The following is a 24,884-nucleotide window of genomic DNA, read 5'->3' as shown; positions in this document are numbered from 1 at the left end:
GGCTGCATCTGGCATAACGAGGATTCCGAACATGCCACTTTGCCATTCTATGACGTAATTGGCTGACGAATCTGGCCTTTAGAGGATGAAGACACTGAATTCAAACTCAGCAATAGTATGAGTGTAAGCTGAAAAAGTGCCGACAACAAGTTTCCCTCCATCTGAGGCAGCGGGTCCGCCTGCTCAACACACTGTCCCCCTGTGGTGCACTCCACAATGACATTAGGATCAACCAGAGATAATAAATAAATAACCGCAAGAACTATCTTTTCTTTTCAACTCAAGTGCTACTAAAAGTTCAAATAACAATTTTCAAAAGGAAATAAAAACAAATGTGACTGCATATTTCGTGTGCCTCACACTAGGGGAGTACGGTTTCAGTTTCACAATTCTCTAGTTTAAAACAGGTTTTCCAGCTTTCTTCCTTGTGATAAAGTGTTGTTGTAAACACGCATGCAAATTTGAAAGTGGAGAATGATAACAAACTAATTTCACTACAAGTAGGGCTAGGGAAGCTGTGTGATTGTGTGGTAGACACTCCAAATGGATTTGAGGTTTAAAAAACCTGCAGGGTGTGTGAACAGATAAGAAAAAAGGCCTTCTGTTGATCTGTAGAGAGGAGAGAAGTATTTAAAAAAAATACATACTTTGCCTTCTGCAGACATGTTTATGTGATAAAGGTTGGGTAAGGGAAAAGTTTACCTGGCCAATGGCATGGTGTAGCACCTCTGTCAGTACCTGTTTGTGAATGAATGTGAGGGGGTTAAAAGTGATTTGGAGCTGTAGTGATTAAAGCACTATGAAACACCACTGTTTGGTGGGAAACACAAAACAATAGTTTGTCATTTAAACCATTAGAAGACAATGGCAGGCTGACAGGTTCATTGGGAATATTCAGCTGCTTTGCCAATTCAGCATCAATAAAACTGTCTTCTGCCCCAGAGTCTCAAGCATGGTCAGGATGATCAAACATTTAGCTTATTTCGGAGGAAAACTGTGCATAGGGGAGGGATGTTAGAGGGTTGGCGGAAGTGAAAGCAAGCGCCCATGCAAGAGCCTGATCCCGCAGCAAGCCCATGACATAATACATTCTTGAAAGGTTAGATGCAAAAGCCGAGGGTTGCTGGCTGAAGACCATTTGGCATTGTAGCAGGAAGCCTCGGCATTGGGAGAGCTCACCGGAGAAAGTAGGTGAATCCGGGACATATGCTCCGCTGTGGTTCACAGATGGGGCTACGGCTTGGGGAAAATCCGAAGGAGAAGCCGGTTTTGGCAGAGGAACCTCGGATGCTGGAGCCAGGGGAACTAGAGGCGGTTGTGGAGCTGCAACAGAGGTAAGCAAAGATGTAAGGTGTGCTACCTGTGCCGTCAACTGTGCGAGCTCCATGTGAATGGTCTGGCTTGCTGTCTCCAGTCCAGTAAGCCTGTGCTCGCTCTGTCCCAATGCTTTCCTGTGCCGTGTTATGAGATCCCTCAGGGATTGGACTTCTGAGATAGAGGTAGGTGTCTGCTTAGCTGGGTCCATGTTGTCTGGTCAGATTGTACTTTCACACTTTACAGGCACAAATGGACAAAACAGAGCAGTTGGCAAAGTTGGTTTATTTAATTCTTGGTCAGGCAGGCAAGGGTCAGATCTGTGAAACCAGTCAGAGTTTGGGGCAATCCTTGAATCAGTGGTCGGGCAGGCAGGAGGTTGTCACCAGGGAGTCCAAGACAACAGACGAGGGTGAGGGTCCAGATAATCAGACGAGACACTGGGGGAAGAGAACAGGCAGGTTTAGGAGCGGCAACAACCTTGGCTTAGTCAAAACTAGACATGAGCAAACAGAAGGCCTGAGAGTGTTTACCACTAAGGGTTAGACAACAATCTGACGGCGAGCAGGTGGAGGCTCCGTCCTTATATAGGGCCTGCTGCTGATCAGGGAATGACCTGCAGGTGTGAGCTGATGTGACAAAAGGAAACACTTCCCATCAACTTCCTGTTACCAGGAGTCCACAGCTGCTTAAAGCTAGACTCTAAGTGCTTCCCAGCTGAAGGCTATGCTAAAGTAGTGACAAAAACCCTCCATAGAGTTCTGTGCTCGCTGGACCGTGGCAGACAACCTTTCCTACGATTCAGAAGGAGTTGATTGTAGTGTGTTGCTTTTTTTCCCTGCGATTTAAGCCGACTTGACCACAGTATATCCGCTCCAATTTAACAGCGACATCTATATTTGCTGTGATCAGTGGGTAAAAAGTAGTTTTAACATGTTTCTCATTGAAAAAGTTCACCAGAAAACTTAATCTGTGCAGTAGGTTCATCCAGATTACCATCCTGCCTTCAAATATTATTTCACTGTCGGAGCCGCTCAAACCCCCAGATACTGGTGGTGCGCTGTCACTGGGAATCCCATTCCACAGCAGCCTATGGGCTGGTCGTCTCTTTGCAGTTTGCCGTGGCAGCTGGAAGGTGTTTTTCATGTACATAATCCAAACTACGGGCACCAGGATAATAGAAGTGAACATGTTTTGCTGGCAGATTTTGGAATCTTAAGTTAATTTAGGCATTAATAAACTGTTTCAGAGGAGTGATCATAGTGATCTGTAAGATCAGTGCTGTCTCTGTCTCCCTGCCAGCTCCCAGATCAGCTTCTCTGATTGGTTGATGTGGCGCGTCGAGCATTAAAAGTTAAATTTTTCCAACATCAGATGCCCATAATCTCACAATGCACTGCTTTAGCTGCTCAGACCCGCTGCGGGATGTTTTGCTGTGGATTGATCCACATCAACCATTGACTTTGCATGTAAACCAGCTGCTCCTGTTGCCTTTGCTGCTTTAGGTGTGAACGTAGCATAACAGCTGAAGGAGCAATAGCGGGGTCCATTGCTGTTTGCCGAAGAAGTCTTTAGAAGCCGGCGAGCCGTGGCTGGTCCTGCCTGCGAGGAGCCGCAGAAGAGCTGCAGCGACTACCGGCTAAACACTGTGGCTAAAGGGAGACACAGGCTACCGTCAGTTGTACAATTTATCCCCCTGATAAATTACCTCTTATTATTGCACCGGATTAAGTCAAATCTCTATGAGAGCTACTGTTGGAAGAACAGACTGGACAAAAGACCAGAGTCTGCAAAAAACAGAGCTGAAGTGAAAGCTTTCTATTCCGACCTAAAATACAAGCTTTACAAGAAGCATAATTTATCATTTGCTCATTCACAGTTTGTTTTCAAAGTTATAGGTACAAACTGTCACAAGGTTGTTAAAAGTATTCAGTAAATGTTAAAATCTATGTTAAACTAACAGTGTTGGTTAGACTAGAAGTGGTGTTCTATGTCTTCAAATATAATAAGAGGACATCTATACAGTTAAAATACACCAAGTGTAATTCTGTTTAATAAGCCAAATTAAAGTAAAAAAAAAAATCATATTAATTCTGAAGAGTTAATGGCACTTAATAGTACTCGTATCGGTACTCTATATACTTTTGGAGGCTCTAAAATTGTTTTAAAAAGTCCTGAAGTACTTGTAATCATACTTAGTTGGAAAAATTCTGGTATCGGCACATCCCTAGTAACATCCATCATTCCCCCTTTCCATCTAATGATTAATAATTGCTGGGTTATGGTGAACTAGGTAGAATAGATAGTTGTGTTTGTGTGTTATTTGAAATAAACTTTCTGATACAACAACTGATTGTCAGGATTTTCTTAGGGATCTGACCCACATGCAGTAAAGCACTCAGAGAACCAGGGTAAAGGTTTTAACAGGTGAACAAGAAGATAGTGAAGAAAACTTTCTTCCAAGAATCCAGTCGGTGTGGGTTTATCCAGAGGAAGAGACTCGTTGGAGGGCGGACAGGTTTAGACTTGGTTGGACCCTGAGGAGCTATTGAGCGGACTGTCACTTGGAAATCCTGGAGGACTTGAACGGAACTTGTGGAGGTTTATCCCCTGCTCAGTGTGAGACTCAAACAATACTTCCAAGGGAAGAAGGCCAAACATCCAGCTTGCAGGATGACTTCCCAAAACTGGCAAACACTCTGGCACCGAGGTAGTGACAGTCCATGGCTCAAATAGTCCTCAGTGATGAGTCAACCAGCCGCGGGTGTGTGAGAGGACCAATGAGAAGAGGGCACCACCTGGTGGTGGAGGGAGAGAAAGACACAAAAACACAACCCACACAAACTGGATTCCTGACACTGATGATTTTAAGAGTTTTAGCTGAATGTTAATGCTCACTGAACAGGCTGAACAAGCAGCGTGACTCTAAAGAAACTGCTGCAGTGGACTGGCTAGCATCGTTAGCTCAGGATATAAGGTAAATAAGGGTATCCCAGCTACCTCATGTCTGGCATGAGGTAGCTGGGATACCTCATGTCCTGAGTTTAAAATAAGGATTAAAATGCTGTCAGTTTAATTTAAAAAATGACACAAAAATTGGTTTTCTGTAAAAAAAATAATCTTACAATATTTAATTTGTTAAAGCGAAACACAAGGGGTCCATAATAAAGCTCAATTTTGAGAACTATCATTACCTGGGAAAGAAGGGGTTCAATGCAATATTAGCAGCTTGACATTTGTGGTTGTGGTTGTTTTTGAAAACAAAGGATTGCTTGTGTAATATACAAACTATGCAAAAATTATTTTATTTTTAAGCATCATTTCCCTACAGGCACCCATGGCAACCAGTTTGCATGTGCAATTGAAAAAACTAATACCTATGTATCAAACAGAAACCCTGAGACTGATTATAACATCAGGTCTTTCTACTGCAGTCCTCAGAGCAGCATTGTGATGGAGAAGATCATGTTGGGACTCTTGTTTCTTCTAGGTGAGTGACTTTATGTTTACACCTGGTGGTATTGAAACCTTTTGAGCAAAGCAATGATGACAAATAAAATTTTTAAATCTATCTTCCAGACTGGTTGGTCCTCTCCACCTGCATCCTTCCTCAGTACCATTTTGTTAATAAATTATTCACTTGGACAGAAGCTCAGACTTACTGCAGGCAGAAGCACACAGACCTGGCCTCCATCCTAAACTCTGAGCAACAGAACCAACTTATTGACAATCTTACATCTGCTGGACACAGCTCTGACGTCTGGATTGGTCTGTTCAATGAAATCGACTGGAGATGGTCTGATGGCTTCTCAGGAAGCGGCGCAGATTACAGGAGCTGGAAACTATCCAATGATGAGCCTAACTTTTCTTCAGGCGGTCAGTTTTGTGTTAATGCTGACAGGACTGAAATATGGTGGGATGATTTCTGTTACATCAAGTACCCGTTTCTCTGTTACAATGGTAATATGTCTGATTTGTTATTTCAAAACATAACTGAAATGTTGGCCAGCCACCTACTCATCTATGTTTTCTGTCTCTTCATTGTCAGGCACACAGCTAGAGCCTGAATATGTTTACGTGGCAGAAGGAAGAAATTGGACAGATGCCCAGAAATACTGCAGGGAGTTCTTCATTGATCTGGCCACAGTGAGGAATAATACGGAAAACCAGATGGCCCTGACCTTGATACCATCTGGTGAATACTCGTGGATTGGACTGTCTAGAACCTCAAACAGTTTTCAGTGGTCTGATGGAAGCCCTTTCCTCTTCTTCAACCCTGACGGCATCTATAATCCACTCGGCTCAATGAAGGTCATATGTGGTGCAACATCTACTATGCGCTCAGGAAAATATAAGTTTTTGTCTTGTGAAACCAAACTACCATTTGTCTGCTACGGTGTTCAACACGGTGAGTGTTCTACTGATGTGACAGAATTAACAATAATTCAATAACATGATGGCTTGATATTTCTGAAAGAAAATCTGTTTGGTTTTGGCTAAAGTTTTTACATTTATTTTTTAGTATTTTTTCCATAAAATGTTCATCAGTGGTGACATTTGTTGTTTTTTCTTAAATTTGAAGAAATCAAAAAAACTGTTTTGAAGCTAAGACTGAAGACAGAAGACTTGGTGGATCTGAATGAGGATTCTCTGAAAACAAACATCCTAAAAAAGTAAGTCCTGACATTTTTAGGTCACATTTGTTGGGAGCACTGATCACTTTCCAAATTAAAGATCGATTTTTGTCTCTCTCAGCTCCAGGACAAACTGGAGGAGCATGGCGTGAGTGGAGTGATCTTAAAGTTTAGACAACAGGTGGATGGCAAAGTTTTTAAAAAGGAAAGTGACCGAAAGAAGACTGACCTGTAAAACATCTGTTATTTCATGATCCCTAATTGTTTCTCTGAGTTGAAGTTATTACACATGTCAAGGTTCAAGGTTACTTTATATTTTGTTCATTACACTGGAATTGTTCTAAAAGGTATATTTCAATACATACGTATGTAATATCGATATTTGAACACTTTTAAAATTTGTTTAGCCAGTTAAAAATAGCCATAAACTAAAAAAGCACTTCCAGAGCACAGACTCCACCAGGCTGCAAAATTTGCACCATATTGTGAGTTAAACCTATAGCCAGAACTTACAAATGATCTGGATCATCACCAAGTTTTAATGAATAATTTTTGGCATGAGATGCACCTTTTGTAACAACTTTATCAAAATCCCTTCAAAATCCTATAAATGAGGCAGAGCATGTGTTTGCAGCCTCTGGTGTTTGTTCTGCTCTTATCTTCTTCAGGTTAGGCATGAGTCACTTTTCCTCTCAACAGTCACTGCTGCCACTCTGTGGTTTAGGAGGGAACTGCTTGTTCTGCCTAATAATGTTAAAGAATCCTTTAAAAGAATTCCTGCATCTGGATTGTGATGTGAACTACAAAGATGTAATGGATTGTTCCTTGGACTGAGGTGCACCTTTGGAAAAAATGTTATTAAAATCTGTCGACAAGTTTTCAAGTTATCCTGTACACAGTAGGTGAAAAAAAGGCGCAAACTCAATTAAAAACCTAATCTCCTTGGTGGGGCTAAAAGCACAGTTATTCATTTTTACCTTCTGTCTTCCAGTCCACTTTACTAATGCCCTGTTAACATAGACTGAATTGCACAATTAAGTTATGTCAGCGGGGTAAAATGTCACATAAAATTTAGTCATTTTAGATGTGTATACATCAACTTACTGCCATTGTGGTTGTTTTGGTAAAAGAACTGGCAATCTCTCTTTTACTGTCCTGGTAAAGCTATAAGTGAAAAACGTACAGGTCTTACCTAGGCAGGTTGATGTCACAATGTCCTGTAGAGTAACAAAATGGAAAATGACAGGCAGCATAATTGTTTTATTTATTTATTTTCTTTTAAATGATTTTGGGAAATTTTAAATTGACTTTGAACCATAGTAAATGGGAATCACGATTCTTATGTAAATCATTTCCCTTATCTAGACCCTAAGCGAATAGCTGGGATTGGCTCAGACATGTATACACTACAACCCACCAGTTTAACATCATACAGTCAGGATTTCAATACAATGTGTGTAACGGGTCCAATAAAGATATAGAACCCAAGACAATCCTATGAATACACACAAGTCTAAACAAAGTGTAAATATTGCACTTGTTAAACTGGGAGAGGCAGGACAAGTTATTGGAAAAAACCACTAATTGAAATAAAGGAAGCTTTAGAAAGAGCAGACTGAAAGCCCAAAGTTTTTTCAGGGAGGCAGCAGGGTCAACCGCTCTACCAGACTAGCTAATTCTTTTCCTAATTGGTCTATTTAAACTAGGCAACACAAATATCCACCAAAACATAAAGTTGATAAGCACAGTTTCACTTTATGTAATTTTTTATGTTAATGCTTGCATGAAACGTATGTGTGATGTAAAGGAAAATGGGTTACTTTTAAGGTACCGTACTATAATTTTTCTACTGAGGGTCTTTCTGGAAACTTTTGTTTTCTCTTAGCTCTGTTATTCAGATGGTTAAAGTTGTGATTTATTTTAAAACTTCAACATTTTTATCGGTTGATCATTGGTACTTTTATTTGCATTGTATATGTTCAAACTGAGGTGATTTAGAAATAAAACCAAACTGTTACTAATGTCCTTGTAAATCCTCTTAATTTCCTGGATTAAAGGGAGTTAGTGGTTCTATTTCACTATTTTTAAGCCTCGCAAAGTATATTAGTAGTTTTCTTAATGTATGTAATTACTTTTATGTGATTGTGGACATTTTTCCATAAATTATAATTGGGAATTATATTAGTTAATTATGCATTAGTGTCAAAATTATCCACACCTTACAGATATTTTAGATAATTTCCATTAAGGACTTGTTGTTTTGAATTATAACTGAAAATGTTTAAGATTTACTCAATTTATCAGAACTGTGGGTATCAAACTAGTTAAGGACTTGGGTTTTGTTTTCTGAATTCTAATTTATAACTGCAAATGGTGATTATTATTCACCCCTTAAGCCAAGATGGTCTTAGGAGCCAATTGAAATGTGAATTAAAATACATATGTGAGTTAAAGCCAGTACAGCTCCCAAACTATAAATTGGAAATACAATTGTTTGTATTTGAATGACAGAAAGGCATTGAGGAATATTTCTCAGGTGAAACCATTATTTCAAATGTCACCATGTTTGATTTTTAGATGAGTAAACAAAGACAAAAAGAAAGAATTATCCTCGCCAAAATTTTTTCCAACATAAACCCTGCAAAACACCATGAAAATCCATTTGAAACTCTGGATGAACCCTCAGACTTTATAGATCCACATCTTGACTATAAGTCAAGCTAATTTGGACTGCATAAGTTTAAGCATGTTTGTTCCACATAGGTTTTAGTAGGCAGTGTGCTAGGAGGAAATGTGATTTTTGCACAGTGGTGGCAAAAGAGGCCAAATTGTGCCAAATGCATTTTTTCACACAAAAAGGGGAACTGGCAGGACAATTATGCTGATTGATATTATTTGAGACCTTCTGCACCTTCTAGTGGTTGTTTCATTTAGATTAACCATTGAACACAAAATAATACCACCAACTAAATAGAAAAGAAGAATAACAGAGCAAGCTTATGTAACGCATGCCGGTTACATCACCTGAAATGGTCACACAATGACCTTTGACCCCTCCCTGGAAAGGTCTGAGCCTCTAGTTTCCAATGATGCCGGCTGTGTTGGGAGTGTGGCTAAAAGTCAATACTCCCGCAGGGTCACACATGTCAGGTGGAATTTTAAATCTCATTTTATTTTTTACACAGCTATAAAACAAAAAGTATTTGTGAAAGAAAAAATAAACATGACTGTGTTTTGGCCATTTCTATAAATGGATCAACATGAGGTAGATGGGCCCAGTACAGGGGCCACCGAGGTCAAGGTTAACCAAAGCATCATAAATGTGTCTATATAGTTAAACTGTTAATTCAGAAGAATGATTCCTCTTAATTAGACACATCCACGTTATCTTTGCTGAAATCTATTAAACACACTAACTCCCTGTTCCAAGCAATTATCATATTTAATACTATTCAAATAAAAAACAATAAAACTACCATTATTTATTTATTTTATTTATTTTCATCAGAGCACTTTTTTTTGGAGAACATTTTAAATGGACTATAGCTGGACACTTTGCGCAATGCAGTCGGATTTAGCATTTTCAGGAACTGTGAATTGCCAAGTTTTGGAACGCAGCAGCAAGTCAGAGTACAATCCTGCGCTCTGAGCAGATGAACAATTCAATATGACATTTCCTCTTGAAGGGAGGAACACCTTTTTTGATGCTCTGTTTCCTTCTGCCTCTATATGATACTGCTGATGACACCAATAAAGACTTATCCTTCAGGGGGTGTGGGGACACCTGGGCCCCAAGACTTTTATGGTTCAAAGCTGCTGTGGTAACAGAGGGAAACCTGATGGACTTGTCCTAACATTGAGCTGTTTTGCATGATGGAGAGGATCACTGCTCTAAGATACTTTCTCTTCCAAGACCAGTGGCAGGATGACTGTGGAACAGTTTTCCACATATAGATCCACTCACATAGATTAACACACACCCACACACACAGACACACATCTTCACACCTTCACACACCCCCCCACATGGTTAAGGAATCAAAGGACACACAGGGGTCCACTGGGGAATGATGTTTTCTTATACAGAAACATTCATGGCTACAGAGTCTGACAAGGGAGTTTTAAAGAAGGGGAATCTGCGCCAAGCTGGTTATTCTTAGAGATTAAAGAACTTTAATCGCTTTCAGTAGGGAGAGGATAAGAGAAAACTAAAAATGCAGTTATAAGTTTATAAGAAACTAAAACTTAATACACTGTGATGTAAAGATATTTTAAACGTTTCTTTAGGTAATCCATGAATTGAATGTTACAATGTGTAAACCAGGGTTAAATGCTTTCTAAATATTTACAGGTTCCTTGAATGAGATTATATTAGTTGCAGTAATTTTGAACTTATATTGTTGGTTGAATTAGACGCATGGAGACGAAAGCAGCTGTGGAGGGGGCCATACGAGACTCTGATTGATTAATTGGATTGAGGAGTGATAGAGACACTGAAAGAATATATCATCGTCAGTGATGTTCATCATTTGCATTTAACTCATGCCAGTATAATTCTTGATTTTATCTAATTGTGATTTATATGTTTTCATTTATTTTGATTTTGTTTTTATGAAAATCATGGAAACATTTTGCTCCAGACCCACTAAGATCAAGTTTTATGCCACTTTTGCTTTGATATAGAAAGACACAGAACCTGATTGGCTTAAATGTTGTTTAAGTAGTTGGTAATGATAATTGTCGGATTCTAAACAGGGTTTCTTGCTTAGATTGGCCGAGAGTGGGATTTCCCTGGGGTCACCCCGGTTTTTACTACCTTTTAGAGAAGGTAGGGTCTTCCCGTTGAGAACAACCCGGCCTGTCCTGTGACGTTCCCTACCGTGACTGGATGATTGTTAAATGTGGACGCATGGTTTATCCATGATGAACGGTCACATTTAGGAGGCCTCCAGGTAGGAGTGAAAATTGTATGAATTTGGCCTGATTAGATTTATAGGCTTAGGTTACCTAGTCTAAGGTAAATTAAAATAATGTGCGCATAGGAAACTAAAACAGCTTTCCTTTAATTAGATGAAACCTAAAAACTTCACAGACCAAATGTTGTCACTCAAGACCACAGTTTCAGCATTTAACATAAGCTATGAAACTAGCTATTAAGAGTTTATTTGATATATATATATATATATATATATATATATATATATATATATATATATATATATATATATATATATATATATATATATATATATATATATATATATATATATATATATATATATATATATATATATATATATATATATATAGCTATGAAACTAGCTATTAAGAGTTTATTTGATATATATATTTTTATCTTAAGTGTATATATTAGTCTATTTTATTGCATGCCTTATACCCACAGTGTTTTAGATATTTTTATAATTTTATTTACCTATTCCATATTATATGTTTCATGTTGCACGATTGTACCTTAAAAAATTCCTAGTTTGTGAACTCCTTCACTAACAATGGCAATAAACCTGATTCTGATCTGATTTTGATTCTATACCTGAGTGTAGCATTAAAACTCAGTTGTGCCATAAAAATCATCTGAAACCTTACTATACTCATAACATGTATATACAGACTTGTTCTGATCACTCCTGCAGGTGGCTGACACTCTGATCCTAGCACCATGGACAGCGCTATTCTTCACAGCTGCCTGAAAAACCCAGAGTCGCTGCATCGTATGGATGTTTCACAGGCACACCTGCCTAAACCTCATTTAAAGAACTGGTATAGCTCGTAACATTCTCCCAAGAGCTAACCTGCTCGGGAACAGGTTTATATATATATATATATATATATATATATATATATATATATATTTATATATATATATATATATATTAGTGCTGTCAGTCGATTAAATTTTTTTAATCGCGATTAATCGCATCAATGCCTGAGTTAACTCGCGATTAATCGCATTTTAATCGCACATTTTTTTCCTGATTGAAAATCATTTAAATACTCTCGATGACATACAAAAAAAATACATACAGGCTAGGTTTGTGCCAATGTTCTTTTTTTAAAATGAAAACAGGTCACAGATACTGATTTATGCCAAAAATAACAAATATGTAGCCAAAAAAAAAGGCCCTGAAAACAGGCTGATGTAAAAGACAGTCTTTACAGTTAATACAGTCTTTTGAACAAAGACAAGCGTTTTACCCTACTGCTATAAAATTTAGTAGAGTTAACATTAGATGTTAATTAACCAAGATAATAATGAACAATTTTCAATCAATACATCAAAATCAATAGACCGACGTCACTAGATGGAGGTCTTTTGCTAGAGTCTATGCTCTAGAAAGTTACTTTTCAGCCTCTTAACAAAAATGAGAACACACACACAAGCACCCACCCACCCACACACACACACACACACACACACACAGACACACGCGATACCGACCTGTGACGTTCACAGACAGCAACAGTGCCGTAGCAGATTCCATTTCACCTCAGTAATCTGTTTTCTCAGCGTATTTCAGGTTGCTACTAGTTACCAGACACTCAACTTGTTTGTTGGTGGTGGGGCTTAAAGAAAAGGCGCTAGCGTCACCCAGTGTATGAGCGTCTTTTTCCCTTGAGGAGCTCCGCTCTGGAAGCCTATGAGAAATGCATACACTGGGGGAAAATAGCCCCGCCTTCTCGCAGGCTGCAGCGGGATGTACTTGGAAAATTGTACCATAAAACCACATAGCGTTAATCTCACGTTAAAAAAATTATCGCCGTTAAAATGGCCTCGCGTTAACGCGTTAATAACGCGATAATTTTGACAGCACTAATATATATATATATATATATATATATATATATATATATATATATATATATATATATATATATATATATATATATATATATATATATATATATATATATATATATAAATATATTTGGCCAGGTATAATAAACTGGCCAATGGAGGAGATAGAGGCTACTGACATCAAGACGAGAAAGCTCCTCACAATGCATGGAGGGTTTCACCCCAAATTTAGCACTCTGAGACTGTACAGCAAGCGTAGTGAGGGAGGCCGAGGGCTAGTGAGTGTCAAGACCACTGTCCAGGATGAAACAACTAAGATCCAGGAGTACATCAGAAAGATGGCTCCCAAAGACAAATGGCTTGGTGAATACCTCAGGCAGGAGAAAACTGAAAGTGAGGACAAGAAAGAGGAAGGAGAACCATCATGGAGGGACAAGCCGCTGCACGAGGTGTACCACAGACAAATAGAAGAAGTGGCTGATATCAAAAAATCCTACCAGTGGCTGGAAAAGGCTGGACTGAAGGACAGCACAGAGGCACTAATCATGGCAGCACAAGAACAGGCACTCAGTACAAGATCAATAGAGGCCAGGGTCTACCACACCGGGCAGGACCCCCGGTGCAGACTGAGCAAAGATGCCACTGAAACACTACAGCACATAACAGCAGGGTGTAAAATGCAGGCAGGAAGTGCATACATGGAACACCATAACCAGGTAGCTGTCATAGTGTACAGGAACATCTGCCATGAGTATGGTCTGGAAGTCCCAAGGTCAAAATGGAAGACACCTCCTAAGGTAGTTGAGAATGACCGAGCTAAGATCCTATGGGACCTCAAGATCCAGACTGACAAACAGGTGATGGCTAACCAACCAGACATCGTGTTGATTGACAAACAGTAGAAGAAGGCAGTAGTGATAGATGTGTCAATCCCAAGCGACAGCAACATCAAGAAGAAAGAACACGAGAAGCTTGAGAATTACCAAGGACTGAAGGAGGAGCTAGAAAAGATGTGGAAAGTAAGAGTAGCAGTGGTGCCAATGGTAATTGGAGCACTGGGGACTGTGACCCCCAAACTGGGAGAGTGGCTACAGCAGATTCCAGGTAAAACATCAGAGGTCTCTGTCCAGAAGAGCGCAGTCCTAGGAACAGCTAAGATACTGCGCAGAACCCTCAAACTCCCAGGCCTCTGGCAGAGGACCCGAGCTTGAGGATGACACATACCACCCCACGAGGGGTGAGAAAACAGTTTTATATATATATATATATATATATATATATATATATATATATATATATATATATATATTTATATATACCACTAGCGGGGATAGTGCATCACCCTGGTATATGCCGCACTTGATGGTGACTTGTGCTATTGGCTTTGCATTGGCTTCCAGACTTGTTTTCCACAGCTTCATTGAGTTCTTGATGAAGGCTATTAGAGTCCTGTTGATCTTGTACATTTCCAGGTATTCCAGTATCCATGTATGTGGCATTGAGTCATAGGCTTTCTTATAGTCAATCCAGGCAGTGCACAGATTTGTCTGCCTGGTCTTACAGTCTCGGGTGACTGCTCTATCCACTAGTAGCTGGTGCTTGGCTCCTCTGGTGTTGCTTCCTATTCCCTTCTGGGCAGGGTGCATGTATTGAGCCATGTGCCATGTCCTGACAGGAGCTTCCATGTTGTACATAGGCAAGTTATTGGCCGGTAGTTGGATGGGGTTGTTCCCTTCTGCGGATCCTTCATGATCAGGATTGTCCGTCCTTGGGTTAGCCATTCTGGGTGGGTCCCATCCATCAGCAGTTGGTTCATTTGTGCTGCGAGGCGTGCATGAAGTGCGGTTAGTTTTTTCAGCCAGTAGGTGTGGATCATGTCAGGGCCTGGTGCTGTCCAGCTCTTCATACCTGCCGCTCTTTCTTGGACATCTGCCGTTGTAATGGTTACTGGTTCTTGTTCTGGGAGATTGCTGTGATCTGTTCTTAGATCTTCCAGCCACTGAGCATTGGTGTTGTGGGATGCCTCCTTCTCCCATATGTTTCTCCAGTACTGTTCAGTGTCAGCCCTGGGTGGATCTGATCTTGAATTACCCTGCCACTGTGAGTACACTTTGGATGGGTTGGTGGAGAACACCTGGTTTATTCGAACCGCCGGTCACCTGTGCCGGAGTCGTCGGTGTTACCTACCGAGCTATCCAGTTGCTTACATACATATATATATATATATATATATATATATATATATATATATATATATATATATATATATATATATATATATATATATATATATATATATCAAATAAACTCTTAATAGCTAGTTTCATAGCTATATATATATATATATATATATATATATATATATATATACAGTGACGTGCGGTCAGGGGAGGCAGGTGAGGCAGTGCCTCACCAGCCATCATGGAAAGAAAGAAAATATATAATCATAAAGTAATTTAAATTGTTATATTCATCCGGTGGTTTGTACTAAAAAATATTCATTTTTCATGTAGCTTCACCAATTTCGATTTTTATTTGTTCAAAATCGCTGAATTTTCTTATTTTCCCATTCAAATGCTTGGAAGCGATGCCGGTGAGGCAGCAGCGAGCTCTGCCTCACCTTGGATTGCGCAACCCCTGGCTCTGCGCTGGCTGCAAAGCGGAGAGAGCATGTTGCTGTACGGCGTCAATAAAATGGTTTAAACAAATGTAATATGTGAACTTATTTCTAATAATTTGGCTTATGTATATAATGTACAGAGCTTTTTGTCACCAACTGTGTTTGTGTAACGTGTTTCGTGTAATGAGCGATTATAAACGGCAGAGAACAAGTTCGAGGTGAGGCAGGCAGTTCTCTTGCCTCATGGCAGGGGGTGCTCAAGAGACTGAAAACATAAGGCAGGAACAGGACGGATCAAGGAAGGCTTTCTTCCCTGGCAGTGATCTCCATTGAGACAGAGAGACTTTTAAAACTGAAGGAAGATAAGGAGGACTTCTATTCATTTATAAGTAAAGGTAAGACAGTAATAACATTTATTTTGTTTTGTTTTTTAAGGAAATGTGTGTTTTGTGAGCTACAGTTTGTATGTGTAAGGATGCAGAAGTGAAACATAACCTGTAAACTGCTGTCAATCTATGCATCTATTTGCAAATCTGATTCTGATGACGTCAGTGCCTCACCAGCTATGAACCTCACCGCACGTCACTGTATATATATATATATATATATATATATATATATATATATATATATATATATATATGTATATATATATATATATGTATATATATATACAGAATATTTGTGATATTCTGTAAATCTGTATATCTGTGCTGTGGTTGAAAATGAAGCCTAAGATGGGTATGTAGTTCTGCAAGATTACTTTGTCCAAGATTCTCTTGCAATGGTTTGATAATTGCTGTTTATAAGGCCTGGAGAAAACATCCAACATAAAGAAAGCTCAGAGGACAAAGGAAATGGTGACTAACAATGGTGACAATTGGAAGTACAGTTTACTTATATGGGCCTGTGCAAACTGTAGGTAATTTAAACCTAAAACCATCCTAAAACAAAAACATTTATTTTAACAGAATTTTCTCAGCCTTAGATTATATCTGTTATGACATCACTGCTGCTGAAGCTCCTCAAAAACGAAATGATAAAAAAAAAATAGTGATCAATTCTTCATCTATACTTTGCCTGCTTTGTGCATCAGCTATTATTGTTGCTAGGTGACAAAGCTTGCGCTGAGCAGGGGTGGTGACCATCCTTATAAACAAAACCAAACATTTTTCCTTTATAAATCACAGCTGTACCTTAAAGTTTGCATAGAAGGCACAGCCTCACTCAGCCTTCTGAACGCTCAGTTTCAGATATTAATGGTCCGTGCAGAGCACCAGTCATTGTGTTTTTAAGCAGACAAGCTGATCAGTGTTACATAAAAGCACTCCTGTCAGACCAATAAAGACCTTGATCTCTCAAGAAGCCTGTCCAATCTGCACCAATCACAAACCCTGTGGACAATTTACTTAAGTTCACCATTCCTAACCATGGATATGTGCACAGCTTTTTTATTTTTCTTATAAAAACAAAACGAATTCCATGTGCTTCTGAATAGTTTATGGAAAACATGCTGTACAGTGGGTGCTTAAAGGCAAATCTCACCTTTAGGTTTGCCTACACCAAGCTATTTGAGGTTTCTTGCAAACACAGATCCTGATGATTTTTTCGCCAAATAATACTAGTTAATGATATGATTAATGATATCATATTGCATGGGAACATATCATTAAACACAAGTTTTAAAGATTGGAGTAAATGGAAAAAGTTCAAATGTTTTTTTTTTTTTCTTGACTCTTTCAGCTTCTTTAAACATATTTTCATATGGGTTTGTGTGTCTCCAGCTGCAGCTTTGAATCATTTCCCCATTAGCCTTTGTTTCTTTTATCTCCTTGAGTCCAATTCAAATTGTTTGTTGTGCTTTTTTAGATCTGTTAGCCAAGTGAGGCACTTTTTTTCTTTTGGAAGTCATTATGGCGTCAGTATTCCACCGAGTCCACACACGCAAATGGGTGTGGTTTGTGTTATGAAAATGTGTCATCAAACATACTTGGTTAATTTGATAATTCATGATTTTGGCTCGTTTTAGTTTCTCTTTCTTTTCCTGATTGGTCTATTTAAACTAGGCGACACAAATATCCACCAAAACATTAAGTTGATAAGCAGAGTTTTACTTTTATATAATTTTTTATGTTAATGCTTGCATGAAACGTATGTGTGATATAAAGGAAAATGGGTTACTTTTAAAGTACTATAATTTTTCTACTGAGGGTCTTTCCTGAAACTTTTGTTTTCTCTTAGCTCTATTATTCAGATGGTTAAAGTTGTGATTTATTTCAAAACTTGAACTTTTTTATCGCTTGATCATTGGTACTTTTATTTGCATTGTATATGTTCAAACTGAGGTGATTTAGAAATAAAACCAAACTGTTACTAATTTCGTTGTAAATCCTCTTAATTTCCTGGATTAAAGGGCGTTAGTGGTTCTATTTCACTATTTTTAAGCCTCGCAAAGTATATCAGTAGTTTTCTTAAGGTATGTAATTGCTTTTATGTGATTGTGGACATTTTTCCATAAATTATAATTGGGAATTATATTAGTTAATTATGCATTAGAGTCTAAATTATCCACACCTTACAGATATTTTAAATACTTTCCATTAAGGACTTGTTGTTTTGAATTGTAACTGAAAATGTTGATTACCATTTAAGATTTACTCAATTCATCAGAACTGTGGGAATTAAACCAGTTAAGGACTTGGGTTTTGTTTTCTGACTTCTAATTTATAACTGCAAATGGTGATTATTATTCACCCCTTAAGCCAAGATGGTCTTAGGAGCAAATTGAAATGTGAATTAAAATACATATGTAAGTTAAAGCAAGTACAGCTCCCAAACTATAAATTGGAAATACAATTTTTTGTATCTGAATGATAGAAAGGCATTGAGGAATATTTCTCAGGTGGAACCATTATCTCAAATGTCAACATGTTTGATTTTTAGATGAGTAAACAAAGACAAAAAAAAAGAATTATCCTCGCCAAATTTTTTCCAACATAAACCCTGCAAAACACCATGAAAATCTATTTGAAACTCTGGATGAAGCCTCAGACTTTATAGATCCACATCTTGACTATAAGTCAAGCAGATTTGGACTGCATAAGTGTAAGCAAGTTTGTTCCACAAAAGTTTTAGTGGGCAGTGTGCTAGGAGGAAATGTGATTTTTGCACAGTGGTGACAAAAGTGGCCAAATTGTGCCAAATGCATTTTTTCACACAAAAAGGGGAACTGGCAAGACATATCTGCTGATTGATATTATTTGAGACCTTTTGCATAAGGCAAAGCCTTTGCTCCTGAGATTTAGTGGTTGTTTCATTTAGATTAACCATTGAACACAAAATAATACCACCGACTGAATAGAAAATAAGAATAACAAAGCAAACTTTTGTAACGCATGCAGGTTACATCACCTGAAATGGTCGCACAATGACCTCTGACCCCTCCCTGGAAAGGTCTGAGCCTCTAGTTTCCAATGATGCCGGCTGTGTTGGGAGTGTGGCTAAAAGTCAATACTCCCACAGGGTACTGCAGTGACTGAGCAGTTCCAGCTGTGGTATGCAGCTTTTATGCTACGTTCACGCCGCAAGCAGCAGGGGCAGCAAAAACGCGTGTGCTGCATCATTTTTGAAGTTTAATTCTGATGCACAGCTGAATCATTTGCTGCTTTCCCCTCCGGGGCCTCCGGAGGGGAAAGCAGTGCTTCGCTAACACTGTTTTCAGTGGGAGTGGGGAGCTGCTGACCTTGAAGGAGGATATTGTCGGGCGGTGGAAGGAATACTTTGAGGGTCTCCTCAACCCGACAGACACGCCTTCCATGGGGGAAGAAGAGACGGGGTGCTTGGGGCTGGATTCGTTCATCACCCAGGCTGAAGTCACCGAGGTGGTCAAAAAACTCCACGGTGGCAAGGCTTCGGGGGTGGACGAGATCCGTCCTGAGTATCTTAAAGCTCTGGATGTTGTTTTGCTGTCATGGTTGACACGTCTATTCAGCATCGCGTGGAGGTCGGGAACAGTCCCCCTGGATTGGCAGACTGGGGTGGTGGTTCCCCTCCATAAGAAGGGGGACCGGAGGGTGTGTTCCAACTATCGGGGAATCACACTTCTCAGCCTCCCCGGAAAGGCCTATGCCAGGGTGCTGGAGAGGAGAGTCCGGCTGATTGTCGAACCTCGGCTGCAGGAGGAGCAGTGTGGTTTTCGTCCTGACCGTGGAACAGTGGACCAGCTCTACACCCTCTGCAGGGTGCTTGAGGGTTCTCGGGAGTTTGCCCAACCAGTCCACATGTGTTTTGTGGACTTGGAGAAGGCATTCGACCGTGTCCCTCGTGCTGCCCTGTGGGGGGTGCTCCAGGAGTATGGAGTCGGGGGCCCTTTATTAGGGGCCATCCGTTCTCTGTACAATCGGAGCAGGAGTCTGGTTCGCATTGCCGGCATTAAGTCGGACCTGTTCCCGGTGCATGTTGGACTCCGACAGGGCTGCCCTCTGTCACCGGTCCTGTTCATGACTTTTATGGACAGGATTTCTAGGCGCAGCCAAGGACCGGAGGGGGTCTGGTTTGGGGACCAGTGGATCTCATCCCTGCTTTTTGCGGATGATGTAGTTCTGCTGGCTCCCTCCTGCCAAGACCTACAGCGTGCGCTGGGGCGGTTCGCAGCCGAGTGTGAAGCGGCCGGGATGAGAATCAGCTCCTCCAAGTCCGAGGCCATGGTTCTCGACCGGAAAAAGGTGGCTTGTCCCCTTCAGGTTGGAGGAGAGTCCCTGCCTCAAGTGGAGGAGTTCAAGTATCTTGGGGTCCTGTTCACGAGTGAGGGAAGAATGGAGCGGGAGATCGATAGACGGATCGGTGCGGCTGCTGCAATAATGCGGACGCTGCACCGGTCTGTCGTGGTGAAGAGAGAGCTGAGCGAAAAAGCAAAGCTCTCAATTTACCGTTAGGTCTACGTTCCTACCCTCACCTATGGTCATGAAATTTGGATCATGACCGAAAGAACGAGATCCCGGATACAAGCGGCTGAAATGAGCTTCCTCCGCAGGGTGGCTGGGCTCTCCCTTAGAGATAGGGTGAGGAGCTCGGTCATTCGGGAGAGGCTCAGTGTAGAGCCGGTTCTCCTCCACATCGAGAGGAGTCAGTTGAGGTGGCTCGGACATCTTCTTCGGATGCCCCCTGGACGCCTCCCTCGGGAGGTGTTCCAGGCACGTCCCACTGGGAGGAGGCCCAGGGGACGACCCAGGACACGGTGGAGAGACTACGTCTCTCGGCTGGCCTGGGAGCGCCTAGGGCTTCCCCCAGCAGAGCTGGAGGAGGTGTCTGCGGAGAGGGAAGTCTGGGAGTCTCTGCTTAGTCTGCTGCCCCCGCGACCCGGTTCCGGATAAAGCGGGAGACGACGAGTACGAGTACGAGTACTCCCACAGGGTCACACAAGTCAGGTGGAATTTTAAATCTCATTTTATTTTTTACACAGCTATAAAACAAAAAGTATTTGTGAAAAAAAAAATAAACTTGACTGTGTTTTGGCCATTTCTATAAATAGATCAACATGAGTAGGTATCAGATGGGCCTAGTACAGGGCCCACTGAGCTCAAGGTTAACCAAACTATCATAAATGTCTCTATATATGTTGGGAGCTGGAGAAGTTCCATCTTTCTCCAGCAGAGTCCGCCATGGATCCTCCTGAGCTGAGCCTTCGACACACCTGTGGCGCATCTCATCATCAGAGGGTCCACAGTATATAACCTGCCTTCAGACCTTGCCTCGACGCCGCAGTGCTAAATCCAGTTTGGTTAGCACCTGAGCCTAGCATTTTCTGAGAACCTTTGTTGCCCTTGAATCCAGATAGGATTCTAATCCTTTTTTTCTCTGCTTTCAGGAATCCTGTTTTTCTCCTGAGAGCTCTGGAAGAGCTTAACCTGCCAAGCCTGCCCTCTGAGCCAAACCCGAAGACTCTTCTCTGGATTCCCATGCAGCTCTGGACTAAGAGCTGGAAACCCAAAGCCAAGGTCTGCCCTCACGCTAGAAGTAAGACGCTGAAGCAGTTATCGGACTCTGCTGAACTAAACAATCTCTGGACCCAACAGTTCCTCTCTCAAAGCCTAAACCGGACTTCTCAAGGTACAAACCTGAAACTCTCAAACTCAAACTCAACTGAACCCAAGCTAACTGAACTGTCTCCCACGCAGACTCCAGTGAACCAGCCCCCAGGCCTGAACCAGTACCTGTGTTATCTCCAAGTGCTTGTGAACAATAAACTTGTTAAACTTTTCCTCAGTCTCCGTGGTGTTCTGCATCTTGGGCCTTTTCAGTACCCATCATGACAATATAGTTAAACTGTTAATTCAGAAGAATGATTCCTCTTAACCAGACACATCCACGTTATCTTTGCTGAAATCTATTAAACACACTAACTCCCTGTTCCAAGCAATTATCATATTTAATACTATTCAAATAAAAAAACAATAAAACTACCATTATGTTTTTATTTTATTTTTTTCATCATAGCACTTTTTTTTGGAGAACATTTTCAATGGACTATTGACACTTTGCACAATGCAGTCGGTTTCAGCATTTTCAGGAACTGTGAATTGCAGAGTTTGGGGAACGCAGCAGCAAGTCAGAGTACAATCCTGCACTCTGAGCAGATTAACAATTCAATATGACATTTCCTCTTGAAGGGAGGAACGCCGTTTTTGATGCTCTGTTTCCTTCTGCCTCTATGTGATACTGCTGATGACACCAATAAAGACTTATCCTTCAGGGGGTGTGGGGACACCTGGGCCCCAAGACTCTTGTGGTTCAAAGCTGATATGGTTGTTGGGATCTGGAGGTCTGTCCACCTTTCTCCAGCAGAGGGCGCCCTAGGTGTCCTGGAGCTGAAGCTGACGACCACACCTGCAGCTCATTGGCTCATCAGGAGACCAGCATTTAAGCAGCGACAGGACAACACTCCAGTGCCAGAGTGTTAAGCCAGTTACGCTTAGCAAGCCTGAGCAACCAGCCTGTCTGATTCTCTGACTCCCCTGAAAACCTGACTTTGAACCTAACCTGTTTTTGTCTTCTCTGCCTCCCAGGAAGAACCTGACTGTACACAGGAACTCTGGAAGAGTTTCTCAGCTGAAACCTGCCTGTCTGCTCTCAATAGCTCATCTGTGGATCAAACTATCTGAACCTGCCTGTCCGCTCTCAAGAAGAGAGCTGGAAGAAACTCAGAACCTGAACACTGACAAGTCTGAAGTCGAGCCGTTGCCTAGCCCTCTGCCGACTCTCTGCCTCTGGACCCTTCTGGTTCCCTCCCTCTGCCGCTCAGCCTGAATCACTTTACAGGTACTCCTCTGACAAAGAGTATTAGCATCCTGGCTAACCAAACTATCCCTCTCTCCAGAGAACCCTGTGTAACCAGCCCCGGATCTGTTTCCCAGCTTCAAGTTAATTTAACTCTGTGTTTTCTCAATAAACAGTCAAACTTTTCATCTGACTCCGTGTGTGTTCTGCATGTGGGTTAGGAACCTAAATCCCATCATGACAGAACACTCTGGCCAACAACCTAACCCAGCAGTCCAACTCCGGAGGATGATTGAGGAACAAGGAGCTTTGATTCAAGGCCACGACTCCACCCTCCGTGAGTTTAACACACGTTTTGAACTGTTAAAGTGAGAAGGATTTGTCCCCTTGGAAGGAAAGCTGTAGCGCCCCGGGGGCCTTCTCACCGGTTCTTTTCCTGGAGGCAAGTTATTTACTACTCTTAACTCAAACTGGGTAAAACCATATAAAAAGGACTATAAAACAGGAGTTTATTCCAGATCAGGTCTTTACAGGACAGAGAAAAATGCTTAGAGCTTGCACAGCTGTGGTCTCAAAAATCACGTCCGCAAGCGTCCGGCAAAGTTTGAGCCCCGAACAACGTCATCTCCTGCTTCTTATACCTTCTGAGTCTGTGTTGCATCATGTGGATGCTTAGCTGTCCGTATAAGAAACTGACACGCCTTCCCTGTCTTGAACTCCATGCAGCTTGCTTCTATGCTTCAGGGTTACAGATACAGCACCTCTCCTATCAGACCATCTCCAAGATGTGCCCATATCCTGTGTATTCTTAAAGACACAAAGGCTGTCCTGATTAGATGACCTCCGTACACACGTTACATCCACAATGTGAAGGAAGGCCTTCTGCTCTGTCTAATCTGACTAACAAAATAACAATGCACATGATGTATAAATAATAAAACCTAACAGAACAACAAAATCAAACTTTACAGGAATTAGCCGGCTATCTCCGAAATGCTACTCCCAGAGCGGAGCCAGCTCAACTTCCGGTTCCAGAGCCAGATCCGCCTCAAAGGTCAGAACCTGTTCCGTCATTTCCGGAATTCCGTCTGTCACTTCCTTAGAAGTTCTCAGGCATTACGAGTAAGTGCAAAGGATTTTTATTCCAGTGTAAATTGATTTTTGAACACTCACCATCCAGTTTCTCCAACGATAAGAGAAAAATTTGTTTCATACTCTCTCAATTGACCAGAAGAGCTCTCGAATGGGCTGAAGCCAGATTCCCCTCAGAATCCAGTTTTAGGTGCACATTTGATCAATTCATCAAGGAATTTTCACAAGTCTTTAATCAAGACTCAGACCAATCAATTGATTCTCGAGCTCTGTTAAATCTTACACAAGGAAATCGGACTGTAGCCGATTTCTCGATCGACTTCGGGGTCAAAGGGTGCAGCTTCCGGTTGGAATGAATGCGCACTCAAAAGCGCCTATTTTAAGGCTCTAGACGAAGAAATAAAGGATGAACTCGCCACAATCAACAAACCAGCAACCCTGGAGGAATTAATCAGATTAACAATCCATGTTTTCTCTGTAACTGCCCCAATGACTAACAGCTCTTCTGTTTTTTCTGCACCACCTGAGACTGATTCCATGCCAAGGAATCGTAACCAGTCAGCTTCTGTTCCTGCTTCCTTCACCCATGGCGTCTCTCCTTCCACAGAAACCTCTGATGTAGAGCCTATGCAGATTGGTCATACCAGAATCTCAACTGAGGAGAGGCAAAGGAGATACAAGGGGAACTTATGCATGTATTGTGGTGAGCCCGGCCATTTTATCTCCACCTGCCCTGCTAAGGTAAAAGCCAGGGTCCGCCAGAAGATATGAGGAGTCTGGCGGACCATCTGCAATCTGAAAAGTCTCCTCATCTACTGCTACCAGCTACCTTGTTTGTTTCTGATCAGACTCTCATCTTGTCTGCCTTTACTGATTCTCACTTTGTGAGAAAAAAATTATTGACTCTAACCTGGTTCAACAGTTAAACATTGACACCATCCCTCTGAAGAAACCTCTTAGAGTCTTAGCTATTGATGGAAAGAAATTACATCAAGTTACACACCAGACTCAGCCACTTGAACTCCTGATCTCCGGAAACCACAGGGGATCCTTCATCCTGGATCCCTCCCTGATGGACGACTGCCATGAGTCTCTGCCTTCTACATCCTCTGGACCGCCAGGAGGCGGTCGTTGA

The 24,884-nt window shown here is 41.2% G+C and overlaps 1 protein-coding gene across 1 annotated transcript; it reads left to right on the top strand.

The window, feature by feature from the left end:
* Positions 1-1,227: 1,227 nt before the first annotated feature.
* Positions 1,228-24,884, top strand: LOC119772130 (secretory phospholipase A2 receptor-like). Its single transcript, XM_038268433.1, has 9 exons — positions 1,228-1,334; positions 1,415-1,499; positions 1,618-1,726; positions 2,880-2,988; positions 4,749-4,804; positions 4,894-5,274; positions 5,363-5,722; positions 5,897-5,987; positions 24,794-24,884. The coding sequence occupies exons 1-9, from the start codon at positions 1,228-1,230 to the stop codon at positions 24,882-24,884; spliced, it is 1,389 nt and encodes a 462-aa protein (XP_038124361.1).

This window comes from Cyprinodon tularosa, unplaced genomic scaffold (assembly GCF_016077235.1).
Source record: "Cyprinodon tularosa strain WSP-4 unplaced genomic scaffold, ASM1607723v1 ctg70, whole genome shotgun sequence".
NCBI classification, from domain to species: domain Eukaryota; kingdom Metazoa; phylum Chordata; class Actinopteri; order Cyprinodontiformes; family Cyprinodontidae; genus Cyprinodon; species Cyprinodon tularosa.
The sequence above is the reverse complement of the archived record's forward strand: the minus strand, read 5'-3'. Positions and strand labels throughout refer to the sequence as shown.

Excerpts from the sequence above, each read along its gene's own strand:
- LOC119772130 (XM_038268433.1), top strand. The coding sequence starts at position 1,228 with ATGGGGCTACGGCTTGGGGAAAATCCGAAGGAGAAGCCGGTTTTGGCA. Across the intron at positions 2,989-4,748 it reads AAAGGGAGACACAGGCTACC|TCCTCAGAGCAGCATTGTGA; the intron begins GTCAGTTGTACA and ends TTTCTACTGCAG. Across the intron at positions 5,723-5,896 it reads CTGCTACGGTGTTCAACACG|AAATCAAAAAAACTGTTTTG; the intron begins GTGAGTGTTCTA and ends TTAAATTTGAAG.